The 26,123-nt window shown below is 34.0% G+C and overlaps 1 protein-coding gene across 1 annotated transcript in view; it reads right to left on the bottom strand.

Annotated features, from left to right (window-relative positions):
• Nucleotides 1-396: 396 nt before the first annotated feature.
• The window catches only part of LOC150084996 (mitochondrial import inner membrane translocase subunit TIM50-like), a 46,629-nt gene continuing 20,902 nt past the window's right edge, over nucleotides 397-26,123 (bottom strand). The window contains exons 3-10 of the mRNA XM_090375700.1: nucleotides 25,045-25,066; nucleotides 24,883-24,941; nucleotides 20,299-20,418; nucleotides 13,799-13,906; nucleotides 9,383-9,481; nucleotides 6,432-6,588; nucleotides 1,391-1,494; nucleotides 397-597 (exon numbers count right to left, since the gene is read on the bottom strand). Of these exons, the coding sequence (XP_090231826.1) occupies nucleotides 514-597; nucleotides 1,391-1,494; nucleotides 6,432-6,588; nucleotides 9,383-9,481; nucleotides 13,799-13,906; nucleotides 20,299-20,418; nucleotides 24,883-24,941; nucleotides 25,045-25,066 (753 nt within the window). The 3' untranslated portion in view covers nucleotides 397-513. The remainder of the gene's footprint in view (nucleotides 598-1,390; nucleotides 1,495-6,431; nucleotides 6,589-9,382; nucleotides 9,482-13,798; nucleotides 13,907-20,298; nucleotides 20,419-24,882; nucleotides 24,942-25,044; nucleotides 25,067-26,123) is intronic.

Genomic DNA, 26,123 nt, shown 5'->3' with positions numbered 1-26,123 from the left:
CTCAAGATGTGTCCTATTGCCTTATACAATGGAATAATTACATCCTTATCCCTGCTAGCAAAATTCCTGTATATTATTGACAAAACCCATGAGCTGTCCTGGCAGCCTGCCTGCACTGCTTAGAGAACTTCGTATCTGACTGCACAATTACCCCCAGGTCTTTTTCATTTTCCACTGCTCTGAGTATAGTACTATACAGTTGGTACTTGTGCCTACCCTACTCCAATTCAAAATTTTGTCAGAAGTACATGGTTCATAAAGGTTGGGAAACACAGCATCTCCCCATCTCAAATCTTCATCCAAATACTGAAACTTATCCCATATCTATACACATATAGAAGAAAAAGTCTACTAAAAAAAAAAAGTAGTTTCCACTATTTACAACTGATAAGCACATTGTTCATTAATTTCTTTATTCAAATCAGTAGGAATGATAAGAGAAATACAACACAAAATTGCATAAACTGCAATTCACCTAGTTACATAACTAATTAATTTTTTTTTACATATTTGCTACCTCCGCCTAAACAGTCCTGTACTCCATGCTCCAACAAGAGTCCCTTCTTTTTCCTCTTGACGTTTCTTTTCTTCTTCCTCCTAGAAAAATACATTTCAGTGATGAGCTGTATGAATTTTATTTTTAGTCACTGCTTCTTGAAGAAGCAGTATTTACATCAAAACTTGTTCTAAAGTATAATGAATTGAAATAAATTAGGACTTTCGAACCTTTCAGAATGTGTGTAATTTCAAAAATTTATTTCCTGCTTTGTTTTTTTATATCCAATTTATTAATGAAAGTAACCAAAAGCACACACTAGAGGACATTAGAAAGTTCTAGAAAGCAATAATTAAAAGAATATTTTAAAAGACAAAAAATACTGTTGCTTAGGGAAAATTAACAGTTACCTCTGATATGTCTCAAATCTCATGAATATTCAAAATTTATGATAGAAACTAAACATTAAATGCAAGTTTGAGCTTAGAATAACTAAGTATTAATATTCATATAAATAAATAAGTTTTTATAAAAATTTTGGGCTCAAAGGAGCACAATCCTTTTGTACATGTATATCAAAAAAAAAAAATAAATAAATAAAGATCTACAGATAATATATGAGTGCTCTGAAATGTAGGGGAGAAGAGACTACTGCTATTTTTCCACATCTTAAAAGTGGATATTTGAATACTAGTTCTGGAATTATTTAAAGAAGTATAAATATCTATGTAATGAAAGAAAGGAAGTTTTAAAAAAATGGATGTGTGGTTAGAGCTGAACACCCGACAACTTCTCTGAACTTAGTAAAAAAATTAACTTGATAAGTTTCTCATGACAATATAAATACAACAGTACTTCAGCCCAAATTATCAATTGCTATTATTAAATAATTACCTGCAGTTTTCTTTGATTTTCTTTAAATACCATCAAAGGATCATCAAATTGACTATAATATTCTAAGACTGAACGTACATCATCCACACCACTTGTAGCAATAGCTGAAAACAAATTAAATCAAAATTAACCTCACAGAATTAATCACTCAGTTTCATAAAAAAAACACGTACACGTACCCAAATGTTCCCGAAATTTCAACATTGTGCGGGAACTATGTCTAGTATGGACTTGTGGCGCTAGGTAACACTGCATGCATCCTTTGTAAATCAGTGTGCCACGTGGCATCGGGCTGGATAGAGCCATTGAATATTTATGCACAGTTCTTTGGTGGTGTGTTTCACATAGTTTGTGGTTATTGCAATGACTGAAGTGAGAGAGCAACGTGCTTGCATCAAGTTTTGTTTCCTTCTTAACAATACAGCAGCAGAAACCCATAAGAAGTTGAAACAAGCTTTTGGTGACAATGCTTTAGGCCAGACACAGACCCACTACTGGTTTAACCGTTTTTAAAAATGGTTGAATGTTGGTTGATGACAATGATTGCGCTGGGGGTCCATCATCAAGCACCACCTCAGAAAATGTTGCAAAAGTTTGGGCAGCAATCCATGAAGACCACAAATGGACTATCCACGACATGTGGCATTGTAGGACTATTGTGCGGCACGTGTCAGTGGATTTTGTCAGATGAGTTGAACATGAGAAGGATTGCGGCCAAGTTCATGCCATGGTTACTGAGTGAAGACCAAAAGCAGCAACACATGGAAGTTAGCAGAGATCTTCAAAAACAGGCCAGGAGTGATCAAAACTTCCTTTCTACGGTCATCACTGGTGATGAGAGTTGGGTATATAGGTACGACCCAGAAACATTCATCCCAGTGGAAGAGCCCATCTTTGCCCCGACCAAAGAAAGCCCGACAAGTGAGGAACAATGAAGTCCATGCTGATCTGTTTTTTGAACATTGATGGGATTATCCATAAGGAATTCATCTCTCCTGGTTGGACCATCAATGCAAAGTTCTACTGCAATGTCCTGAGGTGGTTAAGGAAACCGTAAGGAGGACACATCCAGAGAAGTACTGCACAAAGAACTGGGTCCATCATGACAATGCACAGGCCCACACATCTGTCGCTGTGATGCAGTTTTTGGCATCCAACAACATGACAATCATCCTCCATCCCCCCTTATTCGCCAGACCTAGCCCCCTGTGACTTCTCCTTCCCAAGAATGAAAATCAAGCTGAAGGGTCGAAGATTTGACAGCATAGAGAATATCCAAACCGAATCGCAGGCGGTGCTGAACATTATAACAAAGGACTTTCAGGATGCATTCAAATCATGGAAGACGTGCTGGGATCAGTATTTACACTCTCAAGGGGACTACTTCGAAGGTGACAGTGGTGAATAAGACCCAGGGTGAGTCTAATTTATTTTATAAATACATTTTGGGAACTTTTGGGTAGCACCTCGTACATCATGTTTTTTTTTTGATATTTTTATAATTTTAAATGATAATTTAAAAATTTTGTGCACTTTTGTTTCTTGAAAAGTTATAAAGTGAAAAGCAAGATGGCATCAGAATGGTGAAAGGATACTAATCAATGTCTATATGAAGAATGGCTTAGGTGTGGTCTACAAAGCTTGGCAATTAAAAATGAACCAAAAAACAGGAGGTTTTTTCCTGACATACCTCTTTCTAATAATTAGTGGTATTAGTTTTAGGTTATGCAAAATTCAGACATTTAGAAAAGCTTGGAATAAATTGCAGATAAAGAATTATTGAAAGCTTGGAATAAATTGCAGATAAAGAATTATTGAAAGCTTGGAATAAATTGCAGATAAAGAATTATTGAAAGCTTGGCAAATAGACATCTTAGGGGTGGCCCGATTGAGGTATGAATCCCTGAAGGGGATCAATAAAATGAACGATGAAGGAGAGAAATGAACCAGAGAGCACATACATTAAAATCTTAGGGAGTAACAGAAGGGCAGATCCCATGAAGTTTTTCCTTTGGGCAGCATGCTGGAGACTATTGGAATAAAATAACTGCCAAGTTTGGTTATGTTCAAAGTGGAACTGGATAATCATTTTTTGGCAATATAGAAAGTATTATGATTGAAAATTTTTGCAGATGCAGAAAAGTAAGTTTCCTTGCATCATTTAGACATTCTAATACTAATGTATGCTCTATGTTGTACAACATTGTATTAGTGTGTTTCTAGTGAAGAAATAAAACAAAGGCAAAATATATAGAAGATTATATATTAGTGCATCCCCCAAACACTACTACATGGATAAAGGATTTCAATATAGCTACAAATAAGCAGATCTTGAGTAGGTACTATGTGTGTACTCAAAGATCACTTGCTAATTTGTATCCATTTTTAAACTGAAATAATAAAAATTAGCATGCTGAATAGTTAATAATGCCTAGCCATCGCATTATTGTATACAACATTACTGCTGCAGAAAATATCAACATTGAAGTAATGAGGAGACTATTCCCACTTGAAATTCCACAAGTAGAGCATACCTACAGAAGGAACTCTCACTCAATTGAAAGCAGACATGTGACGTACACTGAACAATTCAAACAATACAAGGGGAAAGGAGTTGATTGTCTGAACTGGAGTACGATATGATGAAAAGTTGACACAGTAAATCCTCTAATTCAGACTTCACTAATACAAACCATCTATAATTTAGGCTGACTTCTTTCTGTGTGGGTAATTATTTATTCAGAAGGAAATATTTCCTTAAACCAGAATTTAATATAAAATTCTGAATTTCTTTCTGAATTCTTTCAGAATAGTTTGAACCACTTTGTAAAAGAATTAAAACCGTTCAAAAGGAAAAATTAAGTGTGAAAACATTAAGACATTTTTATCATTAGATAATGACTTTGTAAATTCTTCTAATGAAATTTTATCAAATGGAAATATACTTACCTTTACTTACCTCCTAGTCCCAGATTTCACACAACTTATCGATCATGGAGCCACGTTTGACTGTGATTTTTTATATTGAATGAAACAAGTGAAGAGTTGTTTTTTTTTAAATGATTTTTACAAAATGAGAAAAGACTGGCAAATATTGAAAGTTACAGCATAAAAAATGCTACTTCTGACTGGGATGCAAGTCAGGATGAAGTAAATGGAAAAAGCTATTAAATGATGAAAATAAGAGTAGTGATTTAGCCAGAATCAAAGATGATCAAAAATGTCAAAATGGTAAAAAGGATACAAATTTGGGGATATAAGAATGTGGTTAAAAGATGAAATAATTACAGCATTTCAAGAGAAAAATTCTGTAGGTCAGGTGGGAAGTAAAGAAAAGAAGAAGTGTAGAGAAAAAATTTTTAATTATATAAAAGCAAAAGTTGCCTCAATACTCTTATCAAATTTGCTAATTCTTACAAGAAATTCTATAAATATTTATACTCAAAAAAATTGAAGAGCAGAAATATTCAACCAAAAATGAAGAACGATATTATGAAATGGTGACAGAATACAAAATGTTTACTCAACGAAACATTTGAATTTCTCAAAAAAAAAAAAAAAAAATACAAAACTGGGGAGGGATTCTGTATAATCCTAATTGCATCGTCTTTTATATGTATACTGAGGGACCATATACATCTCAAATATATGTTACTGGACTGTGAATAAGTTTGCTCAATTTTATGAATTTTTATATTTAATTTATATTGATATACAACTTGAAAATATTTAAATATGTCCAGTATGCAACCATCCTGTAGGTTACTCAAGGATAATTTTTAAGACTCAAATTACCCAAAGTCTGATGCCCTCAAATGGCTATCATCCAATGCAGCAGGGATTTATGTATTCCTTGATTTATGAGACAAATAAGTAACAGAAGAGAAGAGTACTTCAATTGTCAAGTTTTTTTAAAAATCAAAACTGAACATATGCTAAATGAACCTATGTAATTTATCCTTCCTTACTCACATACAGTTCTGCATATCAAGTTATATCCCTGAAGATAAAGATTATTTTGCAATTTTTTTTTGTTTTAAAATTGAATTATTCCCACTCCCCTGCCAAAAATGATTGAACAATGCTATAATTATGCTGTTTTCAGGAAAAAAAAAAAATATATTAGTGAGAGAGAACCAGGACTGGACTGTTTAGAACAAACAGCAAGGCAACTAAGGAAATGAAGCACCAGTATATCCTATTTGTAAACAGAATGTACTTTCTGATTGGTTTACCTGTTTTTGAGTGAAAAAAAAAAAAAAACCAGAGTTCTTGAGAGAGAGGGTGGGGGAAATAAGAGAAACTCACCTGAGACTGACTAACTTGGCTGTGGTTAAGTGAAAGAATGCTACTACATTTAATCATACAAATGAAAGCCTACTGGACAGGGGAGCTATAGGAACAAATTCTTTGTACTAAGATGCAATAAAATTATCAAAGAACTGCTAATTTCTTAAAAAAAATTAGAGCATTAATTAGAAAGACAACTTTTTTTCTTCTTTGCAACAGTCTGATATGAAAATCACACACAAGTTTTTTTTAAGCTGAAAGGATGCTTAATCCATGTGGTATAAACTAAAATGATTTCTAGAGATGTCATAAACTGTTTCTATTATGTAAACCACATAACACAGCTTATAGTTACTTATAGATGTTGACCAAATACACACAAAACATCCATGGACACATTATTCTCAGTCAGGAAAGAAGATGTTAAGTATTGTTTTAAGCAAGTATATAACAAAGAAAGGCCCAGTAACTATTTTTTTAACAATAATTAACACATTTAGAGCACATAGTGAAATAAAAAAAAATGTTTATTATGTGAAATTACATAGAATACAAACTAATAGCAAAATGGCAACTGAGGAGCAAAACAAAAAAGGTGGGAAGTGTTCAAAAGCACTCCCCATTTGCCATTTTGTTATTAGTGTATATTCTACATAATTTCACAGTTAAATATAGAAAGTTTACTTTTTTAATATGTGCTCTAAATGCATATATTTGTACAAATTATTCAAAATAATTATTTTAGACTCACTTCGCAAAAAGTTGGCTAAGTCATAGAGAATTTTATCTTCATCGCTGCCTGTCCATTTCTTTAATTTCAGTGCATTTTTAGGTTGCAGTTGAAAGGAATTTGAATTCCAATCAACAAAGATTACCTTGGATAAATCTCTATTGAGGCATGACAAATCCTATTATAAAAGAAACACATCACTAAAGAAGCATTATCTGCAGCACTTAGAGATAACATAAAAACAGTTACATAAGGGAAATTCATATTAATTTAAGTCACTATACATACTTAAGGCATAGATTATCTCTGGTTTGACAATAATACATTTAAAGCACTACAGGTTTTACAGTCTGAGACAAACTGTTTTCTAATATTGTGCACAAATTTTGTTCCAGGAAAAAAAAAAAAAAAAAAAAAAAAAGATAACTGCCTTACTGAGCTTTCTAAAATAATTGAGACAAAACAACCACCACACTTATACTAATAAGAATCTGTAAGTTGGCTCTTGTTAGGTAACAACAAATAAATGTAAATATTATTAGTATATTATTAATATTAGACAAGCCAAGGGCAGAAGGGTTTACACACTCAGTGGGACTGCATACATGTTGAATTCTTAAGAGCAGTCAGATTTTCAGTGGCACAATTTACAATGGACCATAGCTGGCCCAGAAAAGCCCATAACTGTAATGAACTTTGGTAAGAGCACAGTCTATCGTCTAAATTACTATGGATAATAGTGAAAACACATTCATATCATATAAAATATTGAGCAATATAAAGTACTAAGCATCTCAGCTCTTTTGAGTAAAATCTGAAGATCACAAGCCATCACCTCATGCTCTTCATCAACATTTGCTTGAGTTGTAATGGAAAATAATTCCTGACCTTTCATCGTCTTTAACATCAAAATCTTACCATTTGAAAAGGAGGGGGGGGGGGATTACAAATATTTTACAGTTGAATAAAATACTTGACTTGTAATAAATACTAAATAAGTAAATTGTAAATCAATACTTGACAGGTAAGTAACTAGAAGAATGAAGAGAACTCCAAAATACATTAACAGAACAAATATCCCAGGAAAGAGACACTAATACTGAATGGGTTTGTTTTCAGTCTTTAGGAATAAGTGCCCAATGTCCTGACAACTGGAAATGGGTTTTGAAAAGTAATGAATTATATACATACATTGCCTTATTTCACTCTGAAAACAGTTTTGGATATGGAAACTGTGTGTAAACAACATAAATATACTGTACTTAGAGTAAAGTTCAGTGGTGAATTCACGTTTGCCACCAAACTTCACACTAGGAATTTTCAATCTCTTTGTGTGGTCATTCAAATTGTTCGCTGGTCTTGGGGCTTATTAAGAGGAAAATAAAATGCTGATTACAACTTCTTGTGAAATCCTACTTATCTACCTATACCCTGTATCAATTCTATGGAGCAGGATGTTCTCAGCTTTAAAACAAGCCTTGAGTACTGCGTACAGGTCTGGAGGCCTCATTTTAGGAAGGATGTCGATTTACTTGAGCGTGTACAGAGAAGGGCAACAAGATTGGTGAGGGGAATGAAGGGATCATCTTACGAAGAGAGGCTTAAGTTCTGCAAATTGCAATGGCTGGAGACTAGGCACCTGCGCAGTGATCTGATTGAGGTGTAAAAGGCCTTGAATGGGTTGAGCATGCTGAATTCTGATGGGATCCTTCTACTTGTTCAAATTACGAACCTAAGGGGGCATAAATTCAAATTAAGAAAAGACATGTAGAATAGATGTGCAGAAATTTGCCTTTAGCCAGCGGGTGGTTAATTGCTGGAACAAACTTCCATCTGTCGTTGTGGAAGTTGATAGGTTGAATAAATTTAAGGAGGAACTGGACAGGCATTTGGAGGGAATGGTGTGATTTTTTTTTTTTTTTTTTTTGGCTGATGCTGCATAAGCTCATACACTTGCTTTCTTGCATCACATGCCACCACCAGTCTAGAAACACAGCAACAGTCTAGAAAAGTTGCCATGATTGGCACAAAGTTCTAATCCTATGTAAAGAACTGCAACTCCATAACAAGTGATTAATCAGACTAGTCTTGCTGGAGAAACAACAGAGTATTCCTGAAGTCAAATACCAAGAATTTGTCAAGAAGTATCTCCAAAGATTAAGGCTGGTTATCTTGTGTCACCAAATTATGGATCCAAATGGTTTTGGTACTACGAAGGATAACATAAAAGGGAAGTTTGTCAAAAACACCCCTAATTTTTCAAACCTAAGTCAGTCTCGCCTCTTAAAGAAAGTTCATGAGGTGTTTAAAAGACTGGTTTTTGTTTTAGTTATAAAAAAATAAATTTGTAGGCTGTTTTATTGAATTAATTATTTTTTTTATTATTATTTCTTATATAATTTATCCTATTTCTTCTTGCTTGAAATTTCTTGTGCTGTATGTGCTTCTTCAATGAATTTCAATCATATAACCCATCCCTCTATTTCCAGTTTCTCATCCAAAAGCCCCTTAACAAAAAGCAAATTTAATTTTTAGAAAATATAAATGATCAATACAATGAGTCAAATTAGAAAATGCCACTGGTGCACAGATATTTTTCATAATTTATCTGCCTGTGCACATTCATTTACCCAAAGGGTAGAGAGGTGAATTATGGCTACTGGATAAAGTGTATTTGTACATCTCAGCTAATTCCAAAAAATGACACACACACACAATCACTTGTGCAGCATATATTAACACCAAACACAAATAACTTCTCATAATTCATTGTAAATCAAAACAAAAGCAGAAAATATTGCCTAATCATTTAGAGAAAAGTGGTATGAAAAAGTATGAGGCATATGATTACAATTGCAAATTTAAAAGAAAATAAACGTGGCTTCTGCCAAATGCCACATAACTCTTAAACAAATGCAAACTTATAATAGCCAGTAATTTCTTTACTAACAGATAAAATCTTTATTTCATACCTTCACATGATGTCCCTGCATGTATCGTGTTGCATCCCTAAACAATCGATACATAATATACCCATTTGGATCAAGGGTATCGAGGATAGGATATGCTGTCTGTGGTAAACATAGAAAAAAATAAAATAAATTGGTAAAACTAATACTGAATACAGAAGAAATAAAATAAATTCATTTAATTAGTTTATTTTTAGCAACTTTAACTGGAAAAATCTAACAGAACTGCTCATTCCATAAAATCACATTAATATTTCTATAAGTGGAATGTGATTTGATTAATAAAATGGAGTTATCAAACAATGAATTCTACATTGTATGTTAATCTAATCTATAAAAAGATTTAGAGAAATTTACGCAATCTATGCAAAATATTGAAGTAAATTTCTCTAAATCTTTTTATAGATATGTAGAATGTATACATTTCACTTGTAATAATACTAGTGTAACTGATATACATATCAATTCACAAATGCTAATTTTATCAGTTTGTTTTAATCAAAAATATTTTATTACTTTTCTAACAAGCATCAAAAATGCAATGGCAAAAATATAGACACAGCAAGATTACTGGCCTAATGTCCAGAAACTAATGGAAACTTAATTTTCATAATGTCTAAATCAGTGTTTCTCAATCTTTTCATTGCTGCGACACACTTTTAAAGACAATATAATTTTGTGGCACACCTTTAAAAGATGTTAAAATTTTGCTGCACACTACACTCTACTATACTCATATATTCACAAACAGGAAGTTATTTCTGCTGGGTATATTTAATAATGCACTTATTTTTTTAAATGCTTTTAATATCTCTTTTTTTGAATGTACATGAAATTTAAAAGGAAATAAGTAAAAAATTAACATAATTATATAAAAACAAACAAAAATACAATTAATTTTTATTATAAAAGTTGGATTTATAAATTTTTTGGCTAAAATTAAGAACAGGTTGCCATTCCAGTGAAAAAAAAGAAAAAAGGTTATGTTAGTTACACCACCAATTCGGGACAGATTCAACCAATTAATGATTAGTAATGATTAGCACTACAGTGAAAAAAGGTTAGGTTATGATACACTACTAATTTGGGATGGATTCAAGCATTCTGGAGTGGCATCCTGTTCTACAGTTTTACCATTTTTTTTTTTTTTTTTTTAAATTTGCATTTTCATTGGCATACTTGAAGCATACTAGCAGCACACAGGTTGAGAAACACTGGTCTATACAATGTCCTAGAACAGTGGTGTCCAACCTTTTTCAGTACGGGGGCCATATTCAAAGTAAGATTTGTTTTACAGGCTGCAGTGAGTGATTCAATAAAAATTAGTGTGCTACATTTTCAATGAAGTATACTGTGCATACACTTCTGTGCAGCCACCAAGGTCAAGCAGAAAGTGCGCCATAATTGGAGTCCCGTAAAATTTTGATAGCACCTCGTATATAAATATGCTTCTGGTCAGGCATGTGCATATTTGACACAAAACAAAAATAAAACAAACAGAATTCATGACATCAACACGTGGCTTCGTAACTTCAACACTCTCACATATTCACTTAATGAGCACCACAGTCTTTTAAATTTATTTCCACTTATTTCAGCGTCGAATGTACACAGTTCTTGAAATAATTAACAAAACTTTAAATGCTGTTTTAGTTCACTTTCTGCTCAGGCCATATAAAAATTATTCACGGGCTGTAGGTTGGACACCACTGTCCTAGAACACTGGTTCCCAATGTGGGCAATACCACCCCCCATTGGGACGTGGTGGGATTACCTAGGGGGTGTTAAGAGGCAAGGGAGTGGCAGAGGTGCACTGGAGGAGGTGGTCCCCTCTTAGTACAGTGATCTCTTATTTACGATTGACCAGGTTAAAGCCTAGGATGAAATGCTCTTTGCTTCATATTTAAAATTTTACTGCTCTTATTGCATTCAAAGTTATTTTTTTTTTGGTCATTTTGTTTATATCCACAATGGAAATGCAAGTTCCTTGTTGCATTTCCAACATCAATATTGTGATCTGATTTTACTGTAATCACCCAACTTCTCTCCAAACAAAGAAACAAACTATAGATTACTAAACATGGTGATTTAAGATTCCTGCTAAGTGACTATAAACCAGACATTGGGAAACTAATATCACTTCATCAAGCTCAATCATTGCATTAATTTATTGAATAGTGAAGTAGTTACTAAATGTGATGTCTAAGACTCTCTAAATGACTATCAGACTTTGAAAACTGGTACCACTGGATCAAATTCATCAATTTCGTTGAATTGATTAAACTAAAAAGTTTTCATTGGATTTTGAATAAATATGCAATTACTTGTTACTGTTTGAATTTTATTGTGTTACTATCTTCTTTATTGGATCATGCAAACTAAGTCTGAATAATGCTTTTTATAGGGTAGGGGGCACTGGGAATGCGTTTATGGTACCAAGGAAGTGATGGCCAAAAAAAAAAAGTTTGGGAACCACTGCCTACTAAAAATTTCAATGATTTCTATTTTGTTTTGCCTTTCTATGACAGCAACAAATAACAAAAAAAGGAAGAGTCAAACTGATTCAAGATAATTAATACTTTTAAATTTTTGGATATCTTTCTAAAAACAAAAACTCAAAAATAAAGAATAATCACGTTGAGTAACAAAAACAATTACTCTAACTGCTGAGCAAAAATTACATTAACCCTTTCTGGAGTTCACACATCCATTGGTACATATACAGTCGGACCTCTATATTAAGAAATCAATCATTCCCTTGAAAAAATTCGTTATACCGAAATTTTGTTAAAGAAATATGACTCTTTCAATGAGGAAAACTGTTGTAAATTCAGAAATATAGTAAAAGATGGGAAAGAAGTGGGAATGAATGAATTTTCTAACAATTTATTAATACATATAAAGAAATGACTACTTACATGATGCCCACAATTTATTAGTACACTTTTAAGAATTATGCTGTAAAATATTTGGTTATTTTCTGTTGTACACTGGATTCTACTGTACACCGTTCATAAAAATGCTCACATTTGTTTAAACTTTAAACACTCAGATATATTTTCTGTTACATTTTCTTCCCACTGAAGGCCTTGATGCAAAGTTTCAAATGCTGTCGACATTTGTTTGGAGGGTTTAATATTGCCCTCATTTTCCAACTCATCGTCGATATTGTCATTAGTTCTTTAAATATGCTCCAAAATGCTGGAGTCACTCAGATATTCAGCTACTATGACATCATTATCAAACCTCACTTGGAACTCTTCCCAAGATTGCTCAATGTCTTCTAGTAGTTCATCCCTCTCATCTCTATTAATCAGCATTTTAGCAAAACCTGCTTACAAAACAATTCTTAATCATTATTTCCATCACATCTTGACTCCACACTTTCGCCAACTCTGATATGCACATCCACAAATCTATAGGTTGGTTTGTTTCTATTCTCAGTATTATTTTTTTTCAGTATGCACCTTCGGTAGTGTATTTTCAAATTTTTGATGGTCCATTGGTCCATTGGCTGCAGCTAAGACGAATTATTCAGAAGGAAGAAAACAAGCTTCACACTTGTAAGTTTCAAAATTACTGAGTGAAGGTGGGCAGGGCAGTTGTCAACAATCAATGCGATTTTTCTGTTTTCTTTCATCATCTTTCTAATGATATTTAAAATCCACAGCTCAAATTTTGCTTGTCATTCAAGGTTTTTTGTTGTAGTTATAGTCCAACTTTAATGACTTTACTCCTTTGATTTGGAATTATATGATGTGAGCATATTTCATCTCTGAAAAATCCTGTCCAAAAACTTTTCCTTATTGTAAGAGCGTTGCAAAGACATGCAGAAACACTTTGTACACATCCTTTGACACATGCAAATACCATTAGGATTTCCTATTCGTGAGCAAAGAAAAGAAATTCAATTCTATTTTCAGATGATTCAGTATACAGCACACGTTTTTTACACATATGGTGGGAAACCAATTACAATGTCTCATCAGTGAGGTTGCCTCACACATGTGTAAATCCCTTGCACCAAAAGTACACCTGCTTCATGGATACTGATTTACAACTATACATCTCCTTTAGCTGACAAAGAATTTTGGCTGATGCACATCTTTTACATTAGGAATATGAATAACAAAATGGCACTCCATATTTCACCCCCCCCCCCGCAAGTGGACTGTCATGACTACGCTGTACATGTATCCATATGTATGTGTCTGTGCATATACACTGTTCCATGTATACATTGATTATCTGTACATGTATAAATGTTATTTCAGCTGAAATTTTCTCAAAACAATTTCAACTTTTAACTAATTAATTTAATATCATGCTACTGCATGAAATTAAATTCTTTAAATAAACTGATATATTTACAGAAAGCTTTAAATATTTTTTTTAAAAATTAAAGTACAAAAAACTTACAAAACCCTGTTCACTTGTAAATATAACCACTTCAAATACAGGTGGACCCACTTGCTGAAGAAAATAATCAACACCAGGCCTCTTCTTGAACCTCCATCCTGTTTTATACTACACCAAGAAATAAATATATTACGCAATTTTTTTGTAATGTATACATTATAATTTACATTGTATATTTTTCTAAACACAAAGCCTAAATGAAAAGTTACATATTATTTATTTATTCAATTATATTTATGTATAAGTATAGTGCGAAAGCATCAATAATCATAGTCTAGACTTTTCCATAGCTTGAGGCTTATGCCCTAAATGCTTTAGAAGAACTGAAGCGTTAATATACATGTTGCTGTATACTTAAGTAGTAACATACAAATTCAAAATTAAAAGTAATACGAAAGCATTAATAGAAAAATTGTGCTCTGATACAGGTCTAAAACACACATAGCAAATATAGAGTATCTCATGTTGTGTCTTGCCACTAAATACATCAATAAAAAATTAAAATTATTTCATGAAGCGGAGCATTTGGTCACCAAAAATAGTTAAAAATTAAGAGTTTAAACTCACACCAAACTCAGTATTTAAAAATATTGAGTGATTCCATTTCTGTTTTTAGGTTATTTATTAATATATAGAAATAAAGAGGAATTTACCTCAATGCTTTTTTGTAGAATGCTTCACTAAAACACCCCTATATTGATTTTATTATTAGACAAGATGTTTTCTGACTCTCAAGGTTATGTGGAGGTGGTTTGACGTGTTGGTGGTCGGATTGGGAGATCTTGACTGCCAATCGCAGATATTGTTTAATTGAATTGAGGAGGGTGTTGTAGTGAAGCATTCTACAAAAAAAGCATTGAGGTAAATTTCTCTTTATTTCTATATATTAATACAAATGTAGAACTCATTGGCCATTATAGCTCTGTTTTATTTATCCTAATTGTTATTTATTAATGTAATAAATTTACATTAATAATTACTTAATTTAAAGAAAACAATCCTTTCAGTTACAAGCATTTATAAAGCAAATATTTTGGAGATTTACTTTTACTTTCTATTATACATTATCAAAACTGTTCTTGAATATAAGCTTGTTCACAACAGTTTAAGTTTTGTATCTACAAAGAGAAACCATATATCACTCAAAAAGTCTCAACTGGTCATTATAGTGTTGACATTCGAGGTAAGTGGATGCGCTTCGTCAGGGCTCCTCAGTTGTTGTTTGTTGTTTTTTGGATTTTTTAGGAGCATTAGCAACTAAGGCCATATTGCTCCGGGATATGTGGTGATCATTCTTTGACCTTTCCACATCCTCCGTATTTGGTGGTGACGGGCTCGAACCCCGGTCTAATCAAGAAGCGTGTGCTACGCACTGCTGCTCCTTCCCACCTGGCTACGGAGGCGCCCAGGGCTCCTCAGTTAAGTGGACTGGAGTACTGTTGATTATTGCTTTTAAATATTTGATTTATTTAGATATTGTTGGATTATTTTGTTATGTTTTCCTGTAACAGTTTGATTTTTATAATATTATAGATATTATTTTTTAAAGTTAATTTTCATTGATATTTAGCTAATTTTATAATGGTAATTACGAGATCTGCCTTAAACACGTCACAGGGTATCGTGACTCACACAGAAATAGCCGATGCCGATTTACATGAGTCATGATTTAATCCGTTGTGGAACCTGTGGAATATTTTCCAAGGTTGATCTGGTGACTAATCATAGCTCACCTGGGGATTCTTTTCTTTGTGATCAATCTAAGGAGTGCACCGATCTTAAATTACAATTTGATGCACTGATGGAACAATTTGAGTCACTGAAAAAAATGGCGATTTCCCTCGAGAATAATGCATCTGGGAGCTTGTCAGGGACTCAAGACTCCAGCAATCTACCAAGTGATGCACACCCAATTCAGGCCTCAAAACAGAAAAACCAAGTGCAAACTACTCTAGTTCAAAATTACTTTGTTTTATTAGGAGACTCCGTTGTCAGGGAAATGGGGAACATTTTTTGCAATAAGGATAGGTGGAGTAGAACCAGGGTATGTCTGCCAGGAGCAACTATTAATGATGTCACCAACAGATTGTCAGGTTTTAAGGGGGGTAAAAAGAATATTATTATTCATGTGGGGACTAATGACATTAAACGTACAAGATCTGACGATTTGTTAGAAAAATACAGGACCATGCTGAGGAAATGCCGCGAGTTAGGCCACAATGTCTATGTGTCTGCAATCCTGCCCAGACACGATAGGAGGGATTATATGTTATAAGCCTTGTGGGATTAACTCAAGACTTGAAGGACTCTGCAAGGATTTAGGGGGGAAATTTCTATCAGCATGGCCCACACTTGTAGGTAGAAGGAATTTGTTTTGTAGAGACAGGATATACTTAAACAAAGGTGGTGCAAAAGTTTTTGCCAGTATTATTGAGGATACCTTAAAGGTTCAGGGAAACTGCTAGTTAGGGGGGGGGGGATGTGGGTAATACTGACACGTGTTTATCTGATAATATTGGTCAAAGTAACTCTTGAACATACCTCAAGAGTTCTTATCTGTTACCCCAACTGGACATTATCTAGATGTTCTGGGGGCAGAAACATTTCAAGTGAGTGGGTAGCTAATGCCAAGGAAGCGAGCCTAAAAAACTTCAAGGGTTGTGTTAGAGTTGTTAAATATACAAGAACAGCAAGTCTTAATTGTTTATATAGTAATGTTAGAAGTGTCATCAATAAAATGAGCGAATTCAAACTGCTGGTTAAAACAAGTAACGCGGACATAATAGGGCTTACAGAGACATGGTGCCACCCGGAAATTGGGGATGATGAGTTTCAGTACGGCTTGTATAATGTATTTAGGAAAGATAGGGTAGATAGAAGGGGTGGTGGGGTAATGCTTCTTATCAGAAGCAGCCTGAGTGCGATGATAGCTTTCCCGGATTCAGACATTTCACATGCTAGTATAGAATCTATATGGTGTGAGATAGTTGGAAACAAAAGGTATAATGCGAGTAGGAGTAATCTACAGACCAGGTGATTGTGACGATTATGACGAAAGCCTCTACATGCAAATGGAATGGGCAAGTACGCTTCAATGTCTTATTATGGGTGATTTCAATTTACCTCTGATTGGAGTAAATGGGAAGGAAACTCGACATGGGGAACAAAATTTTTAAATCAACTAGATGACTGTTATTTGTATCAACATGTCAGGGAAAGTACTAGAGAAAAGAATATCCTAGACCTCATCATCACCCATGAATCAGATGACATAACAGGACTGAGAGTAGAGGAACCAGTAGCAGGAAGTGATCACGGAGTTCTACGGTGGATGATGATGAGAGAGGTAGCAGTAGTAAAAGGCAAAGGAATGGGTTTTAATTTCAGAAAAGGAAATTACAATGCCTTAAGGTGCTACATGGCCTCTATTAACTGGGTAGATATCGCACAGAGAATGAATACAATCGAACTGTGGTATGCTTTTAAAACATTAATCACAGATGCCTTGAATGCGTACTTACTGTTAAAAAAATACTCCACAAGGAGGGTTCCAAGTTGGATGAATAGTGAAGTTGCCACATTACTTGAGCAGAAAAAGGTGGCATGGAAGGTTACAGAGCAATAAAAAGTACTGAAGCTTATAACAACTACAAGATGATCTGTAATAGAGCCACAGAAAAGGTTCGACAGGCAAAGGCAGTTTATGAGAAATCACTAGCAAACAGAGCAAAGAAGGGGGATAAGGAATTCTTCACATATATAAATGCCAAGAAGAGCAGGACAAACCAGATTGGACCTTTACGTAAGGGAAAGAGGATAGTATTAAATACACCAGCTGCCATTGCAGATGAACTCAACAGTTATTTTGCATCGATATTTACAAATGAAAAACCTTTTGTGACAAAGGGAAATTGTGGGAGCGAAGTTGAAAAATATGCAATTAATGATATTGAAATTTCGCAAGATTATTTAATGAAAAAACTTTCGAGCCTACAGGCCAGTAAGGCTCCTGGAGTTGATGGAATATACCCTATAATCTTAAAGGAGGCGGCAAGTGAGTGCATTGAACCATTGAAGCTAATTATGCAAGCATCACTAGACTCTGGGGAGATTCCATTGGATTGGAAAAGTGTCAATGTATCTCCCATACATAAGAGTGGCTCTAAGAGTGAAGTGGGAAATTATCGACCTGTCAGTCTGACTTCAGTGGTAGGAAAATCATGGAGGCAATGATCAAGGGTGGAATTCAGGATCATTTGGATAGAATTGAAATTCTCAAGGATACTCAGCATGGTTTTGTAAAGGGAAAATCATGTTTAACAAATCTGGTTCGGTATTTTGAAAGGGTCACTCACAAGCTGGATTTAGGGAATAATTTCGACATTGTTTATTTATATTTCAGCAAAGCTTTTGACTCAGTCCCACATGAGCGGTTGCTTTATAAGCAGGAACAGGTTGGAATCACTGGGAAAATCCTTAAATGGATAGCAAGATGGCTTCAGGGCATGAGGCAGAGGGTTGCGATAAATGGCTATTCCTCAGATTGGGTTGATGTAAGAAGTGCAGTTCCCCAAAGATCAGTATTAGGGCCACTGTTGTTTTTAATTTTCATAAATGACATCGATGAAGGGATAGAGGGCGTGATGTCTAAATTTGCAGATGATGTTAAAATTGGTAGAGTAGTTAATGATCACTGTCAAGCTAATCTTCTTTAGAGAGACCTAGACAGATTGCAGGAATGGTCAGAAAAATGGCAACTATGCTTTAATCCAACAAAGTGTAAGGTATTACACCTGGGAAACAGTAATCCCAAAATAACTTATTCACTTGGTGGAGTTCAACTAAATCCAGTACTGGAGGAAAGGGACTTGGGTGTTACGATACAGTCAGACATGAATTTTCTGAGCATTGTAAACATTGTAAATACACCAGCTGCCATTGCAGATGAACTCAACAGTTATGTGGTGTCCCGATAGATCATCGATAGGACACCCATGGTATCCTATCGATGATCTATCGAACTTTTGCAAGTAGAGATAGGATGTGATAATCCCATTATATAAGGCCTTTGTTAGACGACACTTGGAATACTGTGTTCGAGTATGGAGACCGCACCTAAAGAAAGACATCGAGCTTCTTGAAAGGGTGCAAATACGGGTAACTCGCCTGGTGAGATCGACAAAAGGGCATCCTTATGAAGAAAGACTTCGAATGTGTGGGTTGCAGAGTGTGGAAACTAGACACCTTAGAGAAGATTTGATTGAGGTGTTTAAGGCTCTGAGAGGCATCAGTAAAATGAATGAGGACAAAATTTTCAAGATTATAAATGATGCTAGAACTAGGGGACATAAATTCAAGTTACGGGGGGGGGGGGGGAATGTTGAGATTGGACTGCAGAAAGTTTTATTTTAGCCAGCGAGTTATAAATTACTGGAATAAGTTGTCTACATGGGTGGTAGAGGCTGACAGTTTTGGGGAAATTCAAAGGTCATCTGAATAGTACCTTCGGGTGAGGGAAAGGCATAGGATGATAGGTTTAATTTCCTTTTCTTTTATTAATTATTATTATTTTTTTATCATTGTTTTATTCTGGTTTTTTTTTTTTTTTTTTGGCTGGTGCAGCATAAGCCATAGGCTTTCTTAAGCCATGCGGCCATTGCTAATACTAACTGCAAAATGGGTTTATATTATGATATGAATTTAATGAGTTAGTTTTTAAATATGAAATGAAGTAATTGATGCATTTATGCAAATGACCCACTGACAAATTAAAATAAGGATATTTAACCAAAGAGGAGTTTGTGCATTTTTATTACTTCAGGTATATGTGATCAAATCCAGATGCAGACCCTTTTTTTTACTCTCCAACTATTCCCAATTCTTTTTTCCTCTCCAACTATTTTCGATTATTTTGCCAGATAAATTGAACAAAATGATATAAACGCGAGGGATATAATTAAAAAAAAAGCACATCACTTGGAAAAGAATTAAACTAACAATTGAATGTTAAACTGTAATCTTATTTTTAGCCATTTATAACTAACCTCCAGAGCATTCTGTGACCATTTGGATCATAAATATCACATTCAAGTCAATCAAAGAATCCAGCATACCTTCAGTTAAAGTAAAATTTAAAAATGTAAACTTTCCATGTGTTGTAGAAGTATACTAAATGTATAACTCCTATGATTTATAATGCACATTTCCAAATATCTTTGAATACAGTTAACTTTTCAAAACCATTTATTATTAAATTAAGTCATCACAAGGGAGTACACATTAAATCTTACCCAGAATTGTGGTCCAATTCTGGCTTATAAATATGCAGTTATACAATAAAAGAAAAAATGCAGTTCTATAACATAAAACAAAATTCAGTTCTGTAATAAAATATGCAGTTCTATAATAAAAGACAAAATATATGCAAATTATTAAATTCAGCTTCAACTTAATTTTTTGCCATTATCTTAATGTCTTAAGAGCACATAAAAAATATTTACCGTCCAGTCTGGGTGTACTAAAATACCAGTCATTTCCAAAACAAGAGTATAAGGAGGTTGATAATAAGGCTCTGTCAAGGGGTCTGGAAGAAGCTTTTCTCGAGAAGGCTCTTTGATCATCTATGGAATAACAGTGATTTTTTATTTCATTAAAAAATAAAACTTAAAATTTAAAAAAATAATGGCTCAAAATTTTAGCTAAACCAACAAGAACATTGTACTTTCTAGATTTTATGTATGCTGCAAAAGCTGCTCTAATAAATCTTAATTTACGTTTACTATGTCCAAATGTGAAGTGTTTTTATTTATTCTTTTAAGGTCATGCCATAACTGCTTTTGAAATACAGTGGAACTTCTCTATTACGAACTTCTATTTAACAAAGTTCTCTATATTACGAATGTTTTCGCAAAACACTGCACCTTGAAATGAAATTACATGTAAAATTAACCACATATAGTGAAGTGTTAGTCTCTCTATAACGAATTTTTTAAAAAATTAGTAAAAGCATTTTTGAAGATTTTCAAGCATTTACTGCTAAACAGCAGCTCAAATATACTGCCTCCTTCCTTCCGAAATTGCGCATTAGCATCTGGAATTAATCATCCTTTTAGTGAACACTTGTGGTCATTGACGCCCGTAGGAGGGTCTTTGTTTCATTTTTGTTACAGTTATAAAACCAAATGAGTTTTCTTAAAAGTGGTCATAAACTTTACAATAAATAGGGTAGATTTGTAAATTGATGTTGGCTCAAGGGAAAATGAAATTCACTGCAGCAGCGAATGCCAATATGCTACCATATGCGAATACGCTACCATAGTTGGTTTTTAGTAATGCCTACTGAGTGACATTCACTTCTCACCTCAACCGTACCACGTGACCTTCCTGTCAATCATTATATGATATGTCCGTTCTCATCTAACTGGACTCCCAGTAGATGGTTCTCAAGAATTTTTTTTTTTTTTTTTAATTTCGTTCTTTTAGAACAATTTGTCATCAATCACATAGGCTATATGCTCTTGTATTTTTTTTTTCTGAAAAGTAACATACATTAACCATAAACTTTCTTTCGTGTATATATGAATGAAAGCAGAATAAAGGAAATTCACAAAGTCGTATATTTCTTCAAAGTGATTGATAAGAAAGGTCACGTGATACAGTTGAATTGGCAAGTGAACGTCATTGAGTAGGCAGTACTAACAATTCACTATATGGCTAGCGCACGAAGTTTGCGGTGTGTGTATCGGCAAGAGCTGCAGTCGAGTAATTTTTACAACTGCGGAAACAATGTCAAAGAGAAAGTGTTTAAGTATTAATGATAAAGTAAAGATTCTTCATGATACTGACCAGGGTTTTAAGAAAAAAGATGTTGCAGAGAAATGTGGCATACCTGCAAGCAGCTTATCTATGATTTTAAAAAATCGAGAATCAATTTGAAATCCAATTGAAGGAGCAGCAGACAAGAAGCGAATTAAGTTGTGTATACAGTAATACCCCGACTCACGCGAACTCGGAGTTACGCGGTTCTTGATTTTTTTGTTTGGCAACACGGCTGCCCACTATCTTCAAGGTCATTTTTCATATTTAACGTGGATGAGATTGACCTGTTCTGGAAGAAGATGCCTAAAAGAATTTTTATCGCGTGTGAAGAAAAAAAGCTTTCCAGGCTTTAAGGTTTCCAAAGACCGATTGACAGTGATGGTTGGAGGGAATGCAGCTGGTGACTGCAAGTTAAAACCTTTCTTAATTTATCGCTCTGAAAACCCAAGAGCTTTAAAAAATATATCTAAAATTAGCTTACCAGTGATTTGGAAGTCAAATCATAAAGTTTGGGTGACAGCTTCCGTTTTTGAGGACTAGTTTGGTCACCACTTCATACCCGAAGTCAAACATTATTGCAAGTCTAAACAGATTCCATTTAAAGTGATGCTTCTTATTGACAATGCACCCGGTCACCCTCCTGCCACCTTAATTAATTTTGACCCACGTGTAAAAGTTGTGTTTTTGCCTCCAAACACAACCAGCTTGCTTCAACCAATGGACCAGGGAGTCATCAAAACATTCAAGGCTTACTACACAAGGTGTTCATTTGCACGTCTGAATGAAGCTATGAGACAAAATAGTGAGATATCTGTTAAAGACTTTTGGAAACAATTCAATGTTTTAGATGCCGTAAGAATCATTGAAGAATCTTGGGATGAAATTCACAAAAAAACATTGAATGGTGTCTGGAAGAAACTTTGTCTATTTTTTTTCAAAAACGAGATGAAAACAATACCAGAAACTGATCATGTCGCTCATGTGATAGAAGAAGTTGTTAATCTTGCAAGGCAATTAGATTTGGAAGTCAATGGTGATGATGTCAACGAGCTGTTGGATTCACATAGTCAGGAGCTGACAATGAATGAGCTCAGAGATGCGTGAGCAAAACGTCACTGAAGTATCCGACACTTCAGACCCAGTTCCACCAGAAAAGCACATGACAATTGCAAGCTTGACAGAAGGTCTCAGCTCAATTAAAAAGGGCTTAAAAATTTTAGAAAACAGACTCCAACGAAGAACGCGTTATAACTACAAAGCAAGGAATAAAAAAATTATTAGCTTGCTATGAAGAAATTCTGCATGAAAAAAAGGAGGCGCTGTGTCGTCAGATGAATTTGTTAGATTTTATGAAGCCATCGACATCGAAATAACTTTTTTACGTAACTCATTTATTTTTTTAATACATATTTTGTATAATATGTATAAAGAACTGCAATTTTATTAAATATTTTTCTTCTAAACTAGCGTTTTTGTTAGTCCTTGGTCCCAATTAAGCAAAATTTATATGTATTTATATGCAAAGTTGTACCTCGATTTCAGCGATTTTCGTCGGACTCACCTATCGCGTAACTTTGGGGTATTACTGTATACGAAGATATTGATAAAGCTGTTCTAAAATGGGTGCAAATGATGTGTGAAAAGAATATACCAATATCGGGTCCAATAATTAAGCAACAAGCTCTGAAATTTTGCAGTCCCTTGGACATACAGAATTTAATCCGAGCACTGGGTGGCTAGATAAATTTAAGAAGCGCCACAGAATTGTGGAAAAGGTTATTTGTGGAGAAAGTGTTAATGTAAGCGAAGAAGATTGCAACAGTTGGAGGAACAATACCTTAAAGAAGATTTTGGAAGAATATGAACCTAAGGATGTTTTTAATGCTGACGAAATGGATTTATTCTTTAAATGCTTACCGAATAGAACACTTGCTTTTAAGGGTGATAAATGTTTTGGCAGAAAACTAAGCAAAGAAAGAATCACTGTGCTAGTTGGGGCAAATATGACAGGAAGTGAAAAATTAAGACTTTTAGTCATCGGAAAATCAAAAAACCCAAGATGTTTTAGAGGCACAAAATCTTTGGAAGTTGACTACACCTTTAATAAAAAAGCACGGATGACAAGTGATATCTTTGAAGACTGGATATTAAAATTAGACAGGTGTATAACAAAAGAAAAAAGGAAAATCATATTGGTAACTGACAACTGTCCGGCACATCCTGCCAAACTTAAGTGTGAAGTTGTTGTTTTTACCACCAAAACCATTATTAAAAGGACCAAGGCATTATTAAAAATTTTAAATTTCATTATTGAAAGAGAATAATAATGAAGATTGTCAATGTGTTATCAGAAAATAGAAACTTGGAGGTTACAATTAACCTTAGAGTGTGCATCTCTGAACTGGTGAAAGTTTGGACAAACGATGTCACTGAATACACTATTCAAAATTGTTTTTCGAAAGCAGGATTTGCATTGAATATAGAAGTCGAAAAACAACTGGACAAACAAGATGAACTGCCCCTTTCTTTCACAACTGAAAAACTTTTGGACATTATTAGAATCGTCCGGAAACATCGAAAATGAAATAATACTGGATAGTTATGTTTATGTAGATCAAGATCTGACTAAACAGAACATCCAAATGAAGATGAAATACTGCTGAATGGTGTTAGACACGACCACGATCATGAAGGAATTAATGATAACGCTGAAGACACATCAGAACGACCTGTAGAAAAGCCAACTCGTGATTAACGCTTTAAAATGGTTCGTATGGGTCTACAGTTTTGTGAAAATATTCCTGATAATGTTTTTAATGTCTGAACAAATGTGAGGTTTTCTTTGAGAATCAGACATTTTTTAATTGTACTGTGCAAACGAAAATTACGGATTTTTTTAATTTGTGATACTTACCAGCGAAAATTGTGTAAACGTAATTTAAATAAGTGTTTTTGAAATAAAATACATTAAAAATAAATGTAGATTCATTTTCATTTTCTAATTAAATAACAATTTTTAATAAAAAAGATATTCTCTGTATAACGAAATTTCTCTATAACGAATTTTTTCGCTGGATTTATCGAATTCGTTATAGGGAAGTTTTATTGTATTTTTAAAATAGTAAAGGTCTCAAAATTCGGGCATTGAAATAATTTAAATCTTAGTAAAATAAAGGAGCTTTGTATTTGCTATCAATCATATTATGAAAAAAATTCCTGTTTAATAATTTTTTTCAGCATTTCCTTAAGGAGCAAAATAATCTTACCTTATCGTAGTACATGATTTCTTTATAAGTCCTTAAAATATAAGCTTTCCATATGGGCACTAGAAAAAATAAAATTAAAACTAAGTTTGCTCATAAGCCTTAATGTAGTGCAAAAAAAAAAATTTAAAACTACTAAATTTCAGTAATAGAAGACATACTTACTCTCTGAAAATTCATCAGGTAACTAAAATCGAAATGAGGGGGAAAAAAAATAATAATCAGAATACATCACCATGCTAACAAATCTAGAAAACATTGTCAGTAAAATTCTAAATTACAGAAAATTCGATGAAGATATTTTCATAACTTTAAGCAACATTTAATTCTGACCAAGTGACTGGTCAGGATTAAATTGGTGAATTACTTTATAAAAAAGCAAAGTAATTCACCCATTCAAGGTAACTGAACTTCACTGTTCAATTATCTTGAAACTTGTTAATGTATGGTTGCAAATGAGATGGAAATCCAACTCCTGAGCAAAAATTGGCAATTTTTAAAATTGCCTTCATGAAAAATAATAAACAACACCTAGCCAATACTTCACAATATTTTCTGAAAGTGATACAGCATTCAGAAAATGCTTCAAGATACAAAAAAAAAAAAATCACCGTATTAAAAATAAGCAAAAGTTATTATCATTAGCATTAGTAGAGGCATTTGATGCAAGAAAGCAAGCTTATGCAGCATCAGCCAAAAAAAAAAAAACCCACTTCCACTTCACCTCTCTGTTCGTTCAAAATACCTGTCCAGCTGAGCCTTAAACTTATTTAGGCTATCAACCTCCATGAAAAGGGATGGAAGTCTGTTCCACCAACCAACCACCCGCTGGCTAAAGGCAAATTTCCGAACGTCTATCATACATCTGTCTTTCCTCAATTTGAATTTATGCCCTCTCAGGTGATTATTCTGAGCTAGAGGAAGAATCCCATCAGCATTGAGCATGCTCAAACCATTCAAGGCTTTATACACCTCTATCAGATCACCTCGCTGGTGCCTAGTCTCCAGACACTGTAATTTGCAAAACTTAAGCCTTTCTTCGTAAGAGCACCCCTTTGTTCCATTCACTAATCTTGTTGCCCTTCTCTGTACTCGTTCCAGCAGCTCTACATCCTTCTTGAAATGAGGCCTCCAGACCTGTATACAGTACTCTAGGTGTGGCCTGACCATTGCCTTATACAAGGGAATAATCACCTCCTTATCCCTGCTGGAAAAATTCCTGTATATCATTGACAATACTCCAT

This window comes from Mastigoproctus giganteus, chromosome 6 (assembly GCF_048544385.1).
Source record: "Mastigoproctus giganteus isolate SK-2022 chromosome 6, ASM4854438v1, whole genome shotgun sequence".
Lineage (NCBI taxonomy): Eukaryota > Metazoa > Arthropoda > Arachnida > Uropygi > Thelyphonidae > Mastigoproctus > Mastigoproctus giganteus.
Note: the sequence above shows the minus strand (reverse complement) of the source record. Positions and strands in the feature narration are given on the sequence as shown.